The sequence below is a fragment of the Schistocerca serialis genome, chromosome 2, assembly GCF_023864345.2.
Source record: "Schistocerca serialis cubense isolate TAMUIC-IGC-003099 chromosome 2, iqSchSeri2.2, whole genome shotgun sequence".
NCBI classification, from domain to species: Eukaryota; Metazoa; Arthropoda; class Insecta; order Orthoptera; family Acrididae; genus Schistocerca; species Schistocerca serialis.
In genome coordinates, this window is record NC_064639.1 from 493,990,173 (window position 1) to 494,005,819 (window position 15,647).

At 47.1% G+C, this 15,647-nt stretch overlaps 1 protein-coding gene across 1 annotated transcript in view; it reads right to left on the reverse strand.

The window, feature by feature from the left end:
- Nucleotides 1–233: 233 nt before the first annotated feature.
- Nucleotides 234–15,647, reverse strand: part of LOC126457428 (uncharacterized) — a 43,730-nt gene continuing 28,316 nt past the window's right edge. The window contains exon 3 of the mRNA XM_050093698.1: nucleotides 234–1,328. Coding sequence (XP_049949655.1) covers nucleotides 933–1,328 — 396 coding nt within the window. The 3' untranslated portion in view covers nucleotides 234–932. The remainder of the gene's footprint in view (nucleotides 1,329–15,647) is intronic.

The window sequence follows — 15,647 nt, forward strand, 5'->3', positions numbered from 1 at the left end:
AGGAGACTTGTAACAGAGAAAAACTTGATTTTGTGACACCAGGACGTAGACGGCTCAGCTTCTCTTACCTCGTACACAAGTGCCTCAAACAGGTTGAAAATATGCAGAATTGTAAATTACAAAAACCAAATCATGTTTACATACTTCGATCATCATTACTTCATCGCAGCGAATGTTCCAGCTGCCAAGTCCGGAAAGGAGTATGAGTTCGAACTGAATTACTCACATACGCATATTTTTTCGTCTATTATATCAAATGCTAAGAATTCTTACATGTTTTTGAAACAATATTCATCGGCACAAGAGCAGTTAGTCTAAAATTTTTCATGCTTTCATCCGTTAAACTGTGTGTTACGGATCCAAAAGCAAGGTGGAAGGGATCAAAGGCTTACTTCACTCGCATACAAAATCACTTCCTGTTTCCTTTTTGTCCCATATTTATGACGAGCAACTCATACTACGAACGTAGTGAATACTGTCTTCATACATGCGGCGGCTACAAAATAGACAAACATTCAAAGATCTATACATATTATCACATGTTCTTTGTGACACAAATATACACAGGGTAGCTGTGTCCACCATATCCAGTATACCACATGAAGAGAAGAATTTATATTTGAGAACTGTTGAAGGATTCGAAATTGAGAACAATGTTTGTGAAAACCTCATGTAGTAATTACACAATACTCCGAGAGAAAGCCTGTTGTAAAAAGACGTCACGAATACGATCATGTTTTCGTGAAGCACAATGCTGATCCGTTTGGCTACTGATCCGAAAGTTGCAGATAATTACGTAATAGCATTGGCTCGCTGTTACAAAAGTCGTCCCTCCACTCGCAGTAACTTTCAGGGACGTAGATGAGTACACCAACTTGCCATTACAAACTGTCACATACTTCGAACTTTGAAGCCGCGTATAATACAAGTGATCACAAAGCTCCTTTACTGACAAAAATAGGTGTCAGGTACTTCATGTAGGATAACGAATACGGATTTTGATAGGTCTTAGCGAGAGCTTCGCCGGCATGCTCCGGGTCATTGAATGCCTTCATAAACTCTGCGCCGTACTTTTCAGAGGTCAGAACGAAGCCACTCATGGCACTGAACATAAATGATAGGACTAGACAGCCGTCCATCTCCTTCTGCAGCTCCTCGAAGGTGTAGACCTCAGCTTCCTGTTCCAGTCCCAGACGCTGCAGCAGGCCCACCAGCGTGCTGTGGTACTCGCGCAGCAGGTCCTCCATGTGGTGCCGATGGACATCTTCGCTGGCGTTCGCGTACAGGAAGTACTGTAGATCCGAGGCTGGACTTGTCACTGTTGATACCTGCAACATCACCATCAACTCGTTTATCGTACACATGCCAAACGGTAATGATATATCACCAATTCACTTCCTTTTTTACAGGGATCAAACAGAAGATGATTTGATTTGTACACGGCCGTTTAGGCTTGTACTAGTGTGTGTAAATTCTTTGTGGAAGTCCGATGGTGAACACCTAAGCGCATAATGCCCCAGCTGTCAAGCTGGAAGGTGGAATCATGATTAGTCGCAGTGACACCATGCTCGATATTTTAAAGGATGGAACTCCTATGTATACAACATCTGTTTCACGCATCTTAATGTTCATGACGTCATATCTTATTAACTTTGTGTCGTACGAGGACTTAGCTTTGGTGGTACACTTAGTGGTTTATATCGACACTGTCTGCAAAATCTGATGCGAATAGAGTTAGTAGAAAAGAAGTACTAAATTAAAAAGTGACGACTGATTCTGAAATTTTATTGCATGAGCAGCGGAAATATACGTAGTAAGAGATGAACTTCTTTCCTTTTATTATGTTGTTTGCGCTGCAAGCAGGAAAATGTTTCTAAACAGATTAAAATTGCGTGTAACGGTTCTGGGAAATCTCTAAGTGCCCTCATTCTAAAATACCAGATAAATATAGTCTCAGGAATTCGGGCGCCAGGAGTTAACTGTCTTCACAGTTTCACCGTCCTTCTACTTAGCCGAGTGGCAGTCGGCTCTCAACCGTGTTGTGAAGCGGACGTTCGCAGGGCTCTGTGCGGCGCTTCACAAGCGGGCTGTTGATTGCTCGCGCGGGTAGTGCTACTGCACTGTAAACAAATCACCTCGAACGACGATGGCGCTTCCTTATAGAAAGGTTCAAATGCTTCAAATGACTCTAAGCATTATGGGACTTAACATCTGAGGTTATCAGTCAACTAGACTTAGAACTAGCTAAACCTAACTAACTAAAGGACATCACACACATCCATGCCCGAGGCAGGATTCGAACCTGTGACCGTAGCAGCAGCGGGATTCCTGACTGAAGAGCCTAGAACCGCTCGGCCACAGCGGCCAGCTTACAGAAAGGGCACGATTAAAGTAACGTTCGACGCCCAGTACGCACGTCCTAAGGCATGCGAAGTAGAGTGTTTCCTGCGTGGAGTAATGCACGTCGAACCACAGGATCTTATCGGTATACAGCTTTCGATCGTCTCCAGTACAGTTTACCTGAAACTTGTAGATGAAGCAGCGTGCAAACGACTTCTTCGACGTTCCACCGATGTATATCGTTGCCACCAATCGGACGGCAACGTGGGTGTAGTGACTGTCGACCATGCAGGACTCGGGAGTTCGGAACATACGAGTCTTCGAGCTGCCGTTTGAAGTTCCGACCACGCTTGTCGTGAACGCGCTGCGACCTTATGGGGAAGTATTAGGTCACGTGGAAGAAAAGTGGCATACGTTCGAGACGTATCCTGTACTGAATGGAGTGCGTCAGCTGCGAATTGAACTGCGTAAACACATCTCATCGTACGTGACCGTTGGTGGCTGTCGAGCGATCGTCATTTATGACGGTCTACCGCTGACTTGTTCAGGGTGCGGGCAGGAAGGACATGTACGCTCTGAATACCAGCAGCGACGCCTCGTCCAGATACCACGTGTAGACACGACGCCTCCATCGCCACCGACAGCGCTGGCTATTACATACGTTGAGGCAGCGAGGAACGTGTCGGACGCGGACGTTGTTCCGTACCAGTTGCCGACCCCCGAGGGCCCGGCTTCCGCGCCCACGACGACGCAGCCTCCATCGGAACCGTCCCCGTACTCGACAGCAGCGACCACGTCTGCAGCCCAGCCGTGTGAGGAAGGAGAGCATCAGCAAATCGATTCGCGCTCGAACACGTGGATGCGGGAGGTGCCTACTGTTTGTCGTGAACCACAGGGCGCGGACACGCGTTCCCGCAAACAGAAGTCGCGCAAGTGACGAAAGAAGAGGAGGCTGTCTGCAGGAAATGATTCTCGAGTGGTGACACGTTGCAGGAGGATGAGGAAAATCCATCTGCGGCCAGGGCTGTGGACCTCACACCAACGGTTCCTGGTTCGCTGCTGGCAACGTCCGCCCGAGGACAAAGCCAATTTGACCACGCTCAGCTCACCGACGAGCCCTTGGCGATATTGCGGCTAAGACATCGTAAGAACGTCATGCGTAGCCTTACGTACCACATCTCCAGCTTGGTGATTGGGAGTCAGAGATGGAATGAAAGAATGACACCAGACTCGAGCGACAAGCAGATGCCCGCCGCCGGCCGATCGTCGGACGGACATCTTGTCTCAGCCGATCAATAATATACGGTGCGGATGACAGGGAAGGTCCGACGGACGATGGGGCGCATACTGGCCTAAACGACTGCAGAATACGTCATCGTACTATCAAATGACCCAGGTGTATCGGATAGGTACAGTCAATGTCAACGACATTATCTCCACGATCAAAACTCAGTTGTTGAAGGACATTATTCGAGCGGCGGACATTGATATCGTGTTTCTTCAAGAGATACGACCTGATCTGCACCTACATGTTTATGGATACGCGTCTTACGTCAACCCAACTTCCGACGGCCGTGGTGGTACTGCCGTACTACTACGCGATGGCATCAAACTAATGGGTATTCAGTTTTTGCCATCAGCGAGAGGCAGTGCGCTCACCATCGGCGCAGTCCGCCTTGTGAATCTGTATGCCCCGTCTGGTGTTGCGAAGCGTCGAGAGCGAACAGTCTATTACTCCACTGACGTAGCTTCATTCTTTCAAGGCGCTACAAAGCACCTGGTGGTGGGTGGGGACTTTAAGAGCGTCTTACGCCCTGAGGATCAGATCCCTCACCATGTCCCATGTCCAGCCCTTCATGGTCAGAGATCTCGCTTTGCATGATACATGGACGCTAATCCACGGTGACCGTCGCGGATATACACACTTCACCCGCCACTCGGCCAGCAGGTTGGACAGGATTTATGTCTCCCGAGGTCTTCGGGCAGCAACTGTCGATGCTGGGCTGTGGACCACTGCATTCACGGACCATCAGGCCTTCATCTGCTCCGTGACTCTGCCACGACAACAGACGAGCCGTAGTAGAGGACCTTGGACTCTTAACGTTAACGTCCTCCGGAAGAGGCTTGCCGTGTGGCCGTCACTGATACCTGGCACATATGTGAGCGACGGCGTCATACCTATGATTTCACGACATGATGGTGGACACACTGCACCAAACCAGCTCCTCGCCGCACGCTCATGGCATATGGTCGCGACAGGGCGCTTTGGCTCCGATCCACCTCTGAGTTTTACTACACGGTCTTGCGGGAACTATCATCTCAACCACCTTCGTCAGAGCGCCAAATGGCCGACCACCGGACACAGGCATGGCTTCTGCAGATCATTGCTGGCCGGATTGGACGGCACGCGGATTCGATCAAGACTGTAAGATTCCATCCCAGAGGAACGTGCCTCTCTTTATCACATCGTCAGAGAATGGAGACACCATAAGAGACGACTCATCACGGCAGTTATTTCTGCGGAATGGCAGCGCGCAGAGACACACAACGACATTTTCCACGCCCTCACAAATTACTACCGCTCTCTCTATCTAGCATAGCAACGGCGTGGCAGTGACACTGAGGACGTCCTGCACAACGCGACGCTACGCTACGCTACGTTCTTGGAGGCCGTGACGTGGGAAGAAATGAGCATGGCCATCTCGCGGGACGCAAGAAACAAATCACCCGGACCTGATGGTCTTCCGCTTGAATTTTTAATACCTTTTCTGACCTGATGGTGGAAGTTTGGGGGCAGATGTGCTGCGAACTCTGGACCTGGACTTCCACCCCACCACCCTCCCGAATTTTTGGAGGGCATGATTATCCCTGTGTCAAAACCAAACGGGGGCTGCAGACCGCAAGACTTCCGGCCATTGATGTTATAGAATTCTGCTTACAAGTTGTTCGCCCGCATTCTTCGGGCTCGTCTCGTCGCTATTGTCAAAGATGCCATTCATGCCGACCAAACATGTCTGGGAGGTGGCAGTAACATACACACGGTGTTAAGCTCTTATAGAGATGTGGCGCTCATGTCGGCATGCTGCTTAGAATGCGCCCTCGTGGCGTTTGACCTATACCACGCATCTGACCGAGTTCATTTCTTGCAGGCTGTTTTAGAGAAGATGGGACTGTCCCCAGTATCGGCAGGTGTGGTCCTCCGTCTCATCCACGGAGCCCCTTCGACAGTTTTCTCAATGGCTACCGCTCGTCACTGTTCACTATTGAGCGCTCAGTGCGACAAGGATGTCCCCTGTCAGCCTTTCTCTTCGCCGTCACCATCGAGCCTGCACTTCATGGTCTACGACAGCGTTTGGAGGGCATTCCCCTCCGCGATGTGCATTTTAAATGTTGTGCTTATGCGGACGATGTAGTATTCTTGACGAGGTCGGTAGAAGATACATGTACGGCGATCGCGTGGCTTCAGCAATACGGAGAGATGGCCGCATCAATCTGCGAAAGTTGCACTACATGGATGTGGGCAGAGGACTGCAAATAAGTACGCCAGTGCCCATTACCAAAGTCCCTGCGATGAAGTGTTTGGGAGTGACCTTCCATGGGAACATGCAGCATACAACAGCATGCACGTAGTGCAGACTACTTAATGCGATCCGCACGCAAGTTCGTCTCCATAACTTTCGAACAATTGACTTGGTCATACGGGTACATTTTGTCTAAGTCAACTTGGCTGCGAAACTTAATCATTACACACACGTTCTTCCGATGGCCGCTACGGTAGCTGCTAAGTTCCAGGCGGCCTTCGGTGATTTCGTCAGCGAGGATAGGGTGTTCAAGAACCGTTACGAGACGCTAACGTTGCCCACACACGCAGGCAGCATTGGAATGATAAACGTGCACAACAGGGAGCGCGCTCTCTTCCTGCGGACGATACATCGCCTACGTACTTCAGACAAGGACAGCCTCCCTGGTACACTGATTCAGGAGCTGGTGCCTCAATCCCTCTGTCCGCCGATTCCTGTTGGACATATCACGCCAGCACTGTGTCACTTTCGCGCATATATGGTCGACATGAATTATCTGTTGGATGTCTTACCAAACACGCGGGATCCTAGAATCAAGGACTCGTAACGCTGCTTTCAACGGACGCTGCCCATATCCGGCAGCTGACAGGAGGCAGGTGTGGAGTAACATACTCTTGCCTTTCCTTCCCACCTCGATCAGGGTGCTGTGGTGTGTGATAAAGACTGAAAAATTCCCCACCCGACAACTTTTGCACATGATACATCTTGCCGAGGATCCTCTCTGCCCCAGATGCGCCGCTGTCGACATCGACAAGCACTGTTTTATTTGTGGTACGGCTACCGACTGCTGGCTCCTCACACGGCGCATGTTGGCACTGTTGCTGCGACGGACGCCTCAATCCTTCGAGCCCACCGAACTGATCCATCCCGGCGTCACTTAATGAGAGCTTTGCAGGGTTGTTAGGTTACTGCCATTATTTAACGAGGAACTACACGATTTTACGGCGCAAAGCGTCGTACGTTACGCTCTTTGCGAATTGTTTGGGGTCGTTGTTTAGGCGCCGTCCAGACCATTGGGGTGTACCGGGTGTGAGATGAGATTGAGATATCGCACATGATGGACTGATGAGAGACATCAGATCTTCCTTGTCGGTTTGAAAATCGTCTTTACGCCATGTTTGCACAATAGTAGGACGAATATGTGAACTGCAGCACCTCAGACGCGAAATGCAACATCTGGAGAGTGTTGTGAGGAGCAATGGGTACCCCACAAAGTATATTAGAAGTGTAACAGAGCCAAACACTCGGCGAAGTAAGAAATCAGAAAAACAAAAGTCGGGTACGGCCTCTCTGCTGAACATTCCCAGAGTGACGGACAGAATCGGCCGTAAAGACGATTTTCAAACCGACAAGGAAGATCAAGGAGTGTCTTAGATCGGCAAAGGAGAAAAGGACCGACTTGCAATGTTGGGAATATACCGTATACCATGCACATGCTGAAAAGTTTATGTCTGAATGACTGGACGATCAGTCAACACCAGGATCAAAGAATATACGCGACATTACAGGTTGGGGTAGGTGGAGAAATCGGCCGTGGCAGAGCACGCACTGAGTGAGACCGACAACGTAATAAAATTCGCCGACATGGAAGTTCTGGCTGCAGAGAAGCACTATCACAAGCGCTTGTTCAGAGAAGCTGTAGAAATACAAAAACACGCGAACAGCTTCAATAAGAAAGAGGAGAGCCTTAAGATAAACGGATCCTGGCTTCCCGTACTGCAGCGAACGACCGTCGCAGGTAGCAAGAGGAGAACCGCACCGGAAATGACCGCGGAGAAGCTCTCGGACGTTGGCGCGCCAGGTACATACAGTCTGCGGCCGCGAGCTCGGCTCCAGTTCACCACCGGTAATGGAGGGTGAAGCTTTGACGATGCCAGCCACTCGTGCTGGCGAAACGTCAGTGAAATCATTAGATGAACGTCGGCCGAAGAACCCGAGACAGAAGCCAATAGGCAGTTTGTGTGGTTTGCCAGGTTCTATTTGTGAGCTCACGAACTGTGACAGATCTGTTTATGACGGAAATTAGTGTGAGCCTGAGCGCTCGTGCTCTAGAGGTAGCGTCTATGACAAATAATCGAAACCCGCCTCAGCTTAAATTTTGCTTAGTAATCGACACTGGTGGCCGAAGACTTCCGCCGACGGCTTAGTCATGGAGGGAGTGGACAGAGGTTCAGGGCGCTCTCTCATCCTAGGGATGGGAAACTGCCCCTAAAGGTGGAAGAATCACCAATTATCAATGGCATGACGATGCAGAAGGCAATGGAAACCACTGCATTAAAGACACATAACATGTATCCACAGGACATGTGGCCTGAAATTGACGTAGTGTCATGATGATCTCTCCATTGGCAAAAGATTCCATAAAATATCCCATATCCGGGATGGGACTGCCAAAGCGAAAGTGACCATGAGAAAAAGATTGAACAACCAACGAAAGGATAACGGTCAACGAGTCGGGGCGTGAAATGTCAGAAACTTGAACATGGCAGGGAAGCAAGAGAATCTGAAAAGGGAAATGCAAGGGCTAAATCTAGATTGATTATGGATCAGCGAAGTGAAATGGAAGGAAGACAAGGATTTCTGGTCAGATGAGTACAGCGTAAAATCAACGGCTACAGAAAATGGTATAACGGGAGTAGGATTCATTATAAACAGGAAGGTAGGGCAGAATGTTACTGTGAATAGACAGCGATAAGGTAGTTCTCATCAGAATCGACAGCAAACCGATACCGAAAATTATACACTCCTGGAAATTGAAATAAGAACACCGTGAATTCATTGTCCCAGGAAGGGGAAACTTTATTGACACATTCCTGGGGTCAGATACATCACATGATCACACTGACAGACCCACAGGCACATAGACACAGGCAACAGAGCATGCACAATGTCGGCACTAGTACAGTGTATATCCACCTTTCGCAGCAATGCAGGCTGCTATTCTCCCATGGTGACGATCGTAGAGATGCTGGATGTAGTCCTGTGGAACGGCTTGCCATGCCATTTCCACCTGGCGCCTCAGTTGGACCAGCGTTCGTGCTGGACGTGCAGACCGCGTGAGACGACGCTTCATCCAGTCCCAAACATGCTCAATGGGGGACAGATCCGGATATCTTGCTGGCCAGGGTCGTTGACTTACACCTTCTCGAGCACGTTGGGTGGCACGGGATACATGCGGACGTGCATTGTCCTGTTGGAACAGCAAGTTCCCTTGCCGGTCTAGGAATGGTAGAACGATGGGTTCGATGACGGTTTGGATGTACCGTGCACTATTCAGTGTCCCCTCGACGATCACCAGTGGTGTACGGCCAGTGTAGGAGATCGCTCCCCACACCATGATGCCGGGTGTTGGCCCTGTGTGCCTCGGTCGTATGCAGTCCTGATTGTGGCGCTCACCTGCACGGCGCCAAACACGCATACGACCATCATTGGCACCAAGGCAGAAGCGACTCTCATCGCTGAAGACGACACGTCTCCATTCGTCCCTCCATTCACGCCTGTCTCGACACCACTGGAGGCGGGCTGCACGATGTTGGGGCGTGAGCGGAAGACGGCCTAACGGTGTGCGGGACCGTAGCCCAGCTTCATGGAGACGGTTGCGAATGGTCCTCGCCGATACCCCAGGAGCAACAGTGTCCCTAATTTGCTGGGAAGTGGCGGTGCGGTCCCCTACGGCACTGCGTAGGATCCTACGGTCTTGGCGTGCATCCGTGCGTCGCTGCGGTCCGGTCCCAGGTCGACGGGCACGTGCACCTTCCGCCGACCACTGGCGACAACATCGATGTGTGGAGACCTCACGCCCCACGTGTTGAGCAATTCGGCGGTACGTCCACCCGGCCTCCCGCATGCCCACTATACGCACTCGCTCAAAGTCCGTCAACTGCAAATACGGTTCACGTCCACGCTGTCGCGGCATGCTACCAGTGTTAAAGACTGCGATGGAGCTCCGTATGCCACGGCAAACTGGCTGACACTGACGGCGGCGGTGCACAAATGCTGCGCAGCTAGCGCCATTCGACGGCCAACACCGCGGTTCCTGGTGTGTCCGCTGTGCCGTGCGTGTGATCATTGCTTGTACAGCCCTCTCGCAGTGTCCGGAGCAAGTATGGTGGGTCTGACACACCGGTGTCAATGTGTTCTTTTTTCCATTTCCAGGAGTGTAGTTCTGGTATACATTCCGACGTCGCAGGCTGAAGATAAAGAGATAGAGAAAGTATATGAGGATCTGAAAGGGTAATACAGTACGTGAAGCCGGATGGAAATCTAATAGTCATGGGGGACTGGAAGACAGCTGTAGGGAAAGGATCAGAAGAAAAGGTTGCAGGAGAATACGGGTTTGGGACAAGGAATGAGAGAAGTGAAAGACTAATTGAGTTCTGTAATAAGTTTCAGCTAGTAATAGCGAATACTCTGTTCAAGAATAACAGGAGGAAGAGGTAATCTTGACAAAGGCCGGGTGGTATGAGAAAATTTCAGTTTGATTACATCATGGTCGGACAGAGATTCTGAAATCAGATATTGGTTTGTAAGGCGTACCCAGGATCCGATATAGACTCAGATCACAGTGTAGTAGTGACGAAGAGTAGGCTGAAGTTTAAGAGATTAGTAAGGATGAGTATACAAAAAAAAAAAGTTGAATACGAAAGTACTAAGGAATGACGAGGTACGCTTGAAGTTCTCTAAGGCTATAGATACACCAGTGCAGAATAGCTCATTAGACAGTACAGTTGAACAGCAATACACGTCTCTAAAAAGGGCCACCACAGAAGTTGGAAAGAAAAACATAAGTACAAAGAAGGTAACTGCTAAGAAACCATGGGTAACAGAAGAAATACTTCAGTTGATCGATGAACGGAGGAAGTACAAAAATATTCTGGGAAACTCAGGAATAAGAAATACAAGTCGCTGATGAATGAAATAAATAGGGAGAGCAGGAAAGCTAAGGTGAAATGGTTGCATGAAAAATGCGAAGAAATCTGAAAAGAAATGAATGACGGAAGGACTGAATCAGCATACAGGAAAGTCACAATAACCTTCTGTGAAATTAAAAGCAAGGGTTGTGACATTAAGAGTGCAACGGAAATTCCACTGTTAAATGCAGAGGAGAGAGCAGACTAGTGGGAAGAGTACACTGAAGGTCTCTACGAGGGAGAAGATTTATCTGATGTGATAGAAAAATAAACAGGAGTTGATTCGGAAGAGATAGGGGTTCCGGTATTAGAATCAGAATTTAAAAGAGCTTTGGAAGACCTAAATTCAAATAACGCAAAGTGGATGGATAACATTAGACCAGAATTCCTAAAATCATTGGAGGAAGTGAAACGAAACGACTATTCACGTTGGTGTGTAGAATTTATGAGTCTGGTGATATGCCATCTGACTTTCGGAAAAATGTCATCCACACAATTCCGAAGACTGCAAGATCTGACAAGCGTGAGAACCATCGCACAATCAGCTTCACAGGTCATGCATCCAAGTTGCTGACAACAACAGTATACAGAAGAATGGAAAAGAAAATTAGGGGGGGGGGGGTATTAGAAGGGGATCACTTTGGCTTTAGGAAAGGTAAAGACACCAGAGAGGCTATTCTGACGTTGCGGTTGATAATTTGAGCAAGACTAGCACATCATAGGATTTGTCGTCCGGGAAAAAGCGTTCGATAATGTAAAATAGTGCAAGATGTTCGAAATTCTGAGGGTAAGCTATACGGAGAGACGGGTAATATACAATATGAACAAGAGGCAAGAGGGAATAATAAGAGTGGACGACCAAGAACTAAGTGCTAGGATTAAACAGGGTGTAAGACACGGATGTAGTCTTTCGGCCCTACTCTTCAATATGTACACTGAAAAAGCAGCGATGGAAATAAAACAAAGGTTCCGGAGTGGAATAAAATTCAGGATGAAAGGATATCAATGATACGATTCGCTGATGACATTTCTATCCTGAGTGAAAGTGAAGAAGAGTTACATGATCTGCAGGCTAAAGAGTACAGATTATGGACTGACAATAAATTGAAGAAAGACGAAAGTAATGAGAAGTATAAGAAATGAGAACAGCAAGAAACTTAACATCAGGATTGATATTCCCGAAGTAGATGAAGTTAAGGAATTCTACTACCTAGACAGCAAAATAACCAATGACGGACGGAGCAAGGAGGATGTCAAAAGCAGACTAGCACTAGCGAAAAGGGCTTTCCTGGACAAACGAAGTCTACTAGTATCAAATATAGCCCTTAATTTGAGGAAGAAATTTCTGAGAATGTACGTTTGGAGCACAGCATTGTATGGTAGTGAAACATGGACGGTGGGAAAACCGGAACAGAAGACAATCGACGCATTCAAGACGTGGTTCTACAGACGAATGTTGAAAATTAGGAATATGTCGAAAACTCTGAGAAGGAGAGTGGACAGGATGATAGGACATCTGTTAAGACACCAGGGAATGGCTTCGATGATACTACAGGGAGCTGTAGAGGGCAAAAACTGTAGAGGAAGACAGAAATCCAGCAAATAATTGAGTGTGTAGGTTGCAAGTACTACTCTGAGATGAAGAGATTGGCACAGGAGAGGGATTCGTGGCGGACCTCGTGAAACCAGTCAGAAGTCCGATGGCTCAAAAAAAAGTGCCAGCCTTTTACTGATTGAAATGTTCTCTTCTGCCCGTCATGCCACAAGCCCATCCACATGGACAGGCCCTCAGATAAACACCGGGCAAATATCCTCTGCCAATCAAACCTTATAATTTCTAGAGTTCCTCGGCATTTAAGATACTTAATTTTTATGCTACTTTATTCTCAGAGTGTTAGCTGCAAAATGATATATGCAGAAATAAAATATTTTACCGTAAAGTAGTTTTTCTGGGAAGGGGGCGTTGAAAACCCCGAGAGATTACTTTGGAATCAAATAAAGGCACTCAGTTTGTATTTGTTGTTTCCATCTCTCAGAAATGAACTCTTTGTGATCGATATTTTATGAACAACTGTACAAGCTGAGCCCGAATAACACCGCCAAAATTTCGGAGTTTATTCAGAGATGATTTCTAAGGACTTTGGTCAAAGGGACAGTTGGTCTTCGATGAGTGTTAAGAGTATTTGCATTTTACTTGATTTATTTTGTGTCTATATTGCACTGGAAATATATGCAGAATAGTGAATCTGTGGACGGTATGTACTGGGTGCCTAACTCGGAAACAATTTTGTCCATTCACTCACGATACCTGATTTTCAGCACAGTAATGCCCGTATTACTTGTCGCGCTCAGGTTGCATTCCGCAGTGCTCTGATCTCTCTCGGGTTTGTTTCTCCGGCAGCGTTAGTTGTACGTTGATAGTGACACACAGCAGCCTAGATAGGTTTACTGATGAAGGGTTGCCCCGTATGTAGCTGGGTCCACTGAATGCTTTGGTATTCTGCTACAATGGATCTACGTATTTTCATATGGTGAACTGTTCCCGCGGTGACGCTAACTACATAAGAGCACAGTGCTTCGTCTGAGAGTTGTTGCATTACTCAGTAATTTGTGTTGTCCTTTTGATGACTGCTTATTTTATTATATGTGTACGTGCAACGTCAACTGCCCTGACGTGTGTGCCTGTTACCAGTGACTACGCTCCCATACCTTAATAAAATCCAGCCTCACTGAAAGCCTATCACGTTTTACATGTAAGGGCACGACGTCTCTCTGTCGTACAGACACTGGATGATACCGTCGTGAGTCTTCAAGCATCTCAGAAGCTGTAAGATACGCTTGAGGCTCACCGGCACAAATGCAACGTGCTTGTATGGAGGTATGGATTAAACGCTTTGAGGATTATATTGCATTCCATTCATTTCGTTGCATCGTATTATATAGGATATACTAAACAGTAAAAGCAATTTCACAAGTAGGATACAGTTCAAAAATCAAAGGCTAAGTAGCTTTTTCTAAGAGTGCTTATTGCTCCACGTGAAGGACGTTTGATCGTTTGATGCTCGCCATGAAAGGGAAGCAGTGGTTGGGAAAGGAGTGAGACAGGGTTGTAGCCTCTCCCCGATGTTATTCAATCTGTATATTGAGCAAGCAGTAAAGGAAACAAAAGAAAAATTCGGAGTAGGTATTAAAATTCATGGAGAAGAAGTAAAATCTTTGAGGTTCGCCGATGACATTGTAATTCTGTCAGAGACAGCAAAGGACTTGGAAGAGCAGTTGAAGGGAATGGACAGTGTCTTGAAAGGAGGATATAAGATGAACATCAACAAAAGCAAAACGAGGATAATGGAATGTAGTCAAATTAAATCGGGTGATCCTGAGGGAATTAGATTAGGAAATGAGACACTTAAAGTAGTAAAGGAGTTTTGCTATTTAGGGAGTAAAATAACTGATGATGGTCGAAGTAGAGAGGATATAAAATGTTTGACTGGCAATGGCAAGGAAATCGTTTCTGAAGAAGAGAAATTTGTTAACATCGAGTATAGATTTAAGTGTCAGGAAGTCGTTTCTGAAAGTATTTGTATGGAGTGTAGCCATGTATGGAAGTGAAACATGGACGATAACTAGTTTGGACAAGAAGAGAATAGAAGCTTTCGAAATGTGGTGCTAGAGAAGAATGCTGAAGATAAGGTGGGTAGATCACGTAACTAATGAGGAGGTATTGAATAGGATTGGGGAGAAGAGAAGTTTGTGGCACAACTTGACTAGAAGAAGGGATCGGTTGGTAGGACATGTTTTGAGGCATCAAGGGATCACAAATTTAGCATTGGAGGGCAGCATGGAGGGTAAAAATCGTAGAGGGAGACCAAGAGATGAATACACTAAGCAGATTCAGAAGGATGTAGGTTGCATTAAGTACTGGGAGATGAAGAAGCTTGCACAGGATAGAGTAGCATGGAGAGCTGCATTAAACCAGTCTCAGGACTGAAGACCACAACAACAACAACATGGAGTCCTCTCCGGTGTCAAACGTTTCACCTCCGAGCAGCAATTGCGACTTACCTCAATTGTTTGCTGGGTGTATTTCAGTCTCTGTCTTCCTCTACAGTAAAATGAAAGTTATTCTCTAATATCTTCAATATCTTCCCGTAGGTGACAGCACTAGCTGTGGAGAGATATAAAGCGTGTCGGGGGGACGTGGAAAACAGAGCGGCGTTGTCGTAATGTGGAAACAGGAAGTTGCATATTACTGAGCTTCTTTATCTTCAATATCTTCCCGTAGGTGACAGCACTAGCTGTGGAGAGATATAAAGCGTGTCGGGGGGACGTGGAAAACAGAGCGGCGTTGTCGTAATGTGGAAACAGGAAGTTGCATATTACTGAGCTTCTCAAACAATTAAGTTCAGCTTCTTTCGCTCTTCGTACAATCGCTAGTCTTGGTAATAAACAGATCAGCCTCCTAACGTACTTTGCATATTTCCACTCAATAATATCTTATGAAATAGTTTTCTGAGGTAACTCACCACTTAGACATAAAGTATTGATTGCACAAAAGAGAGGAGTGAGAATAATTAGTGGTGTTCACCCAAGGACGTCATGTAGGCACCTATTCAAGGAGTAAAGTATTTTAACTGCACCATCAGAGTACATACATTCACTAATGTTCAATTTGTTATAAATAATCCATCTCAATTAGCGAAGAACAGTTATGTTCATACGTAGAACAGTAGAGGGAAAAATGACCTTTTCTATCCGTTACTGAAGCTGTCAGTTGCTCGAAAGGAGTACATTACTCAGCAACAAAAATCTTTGATCA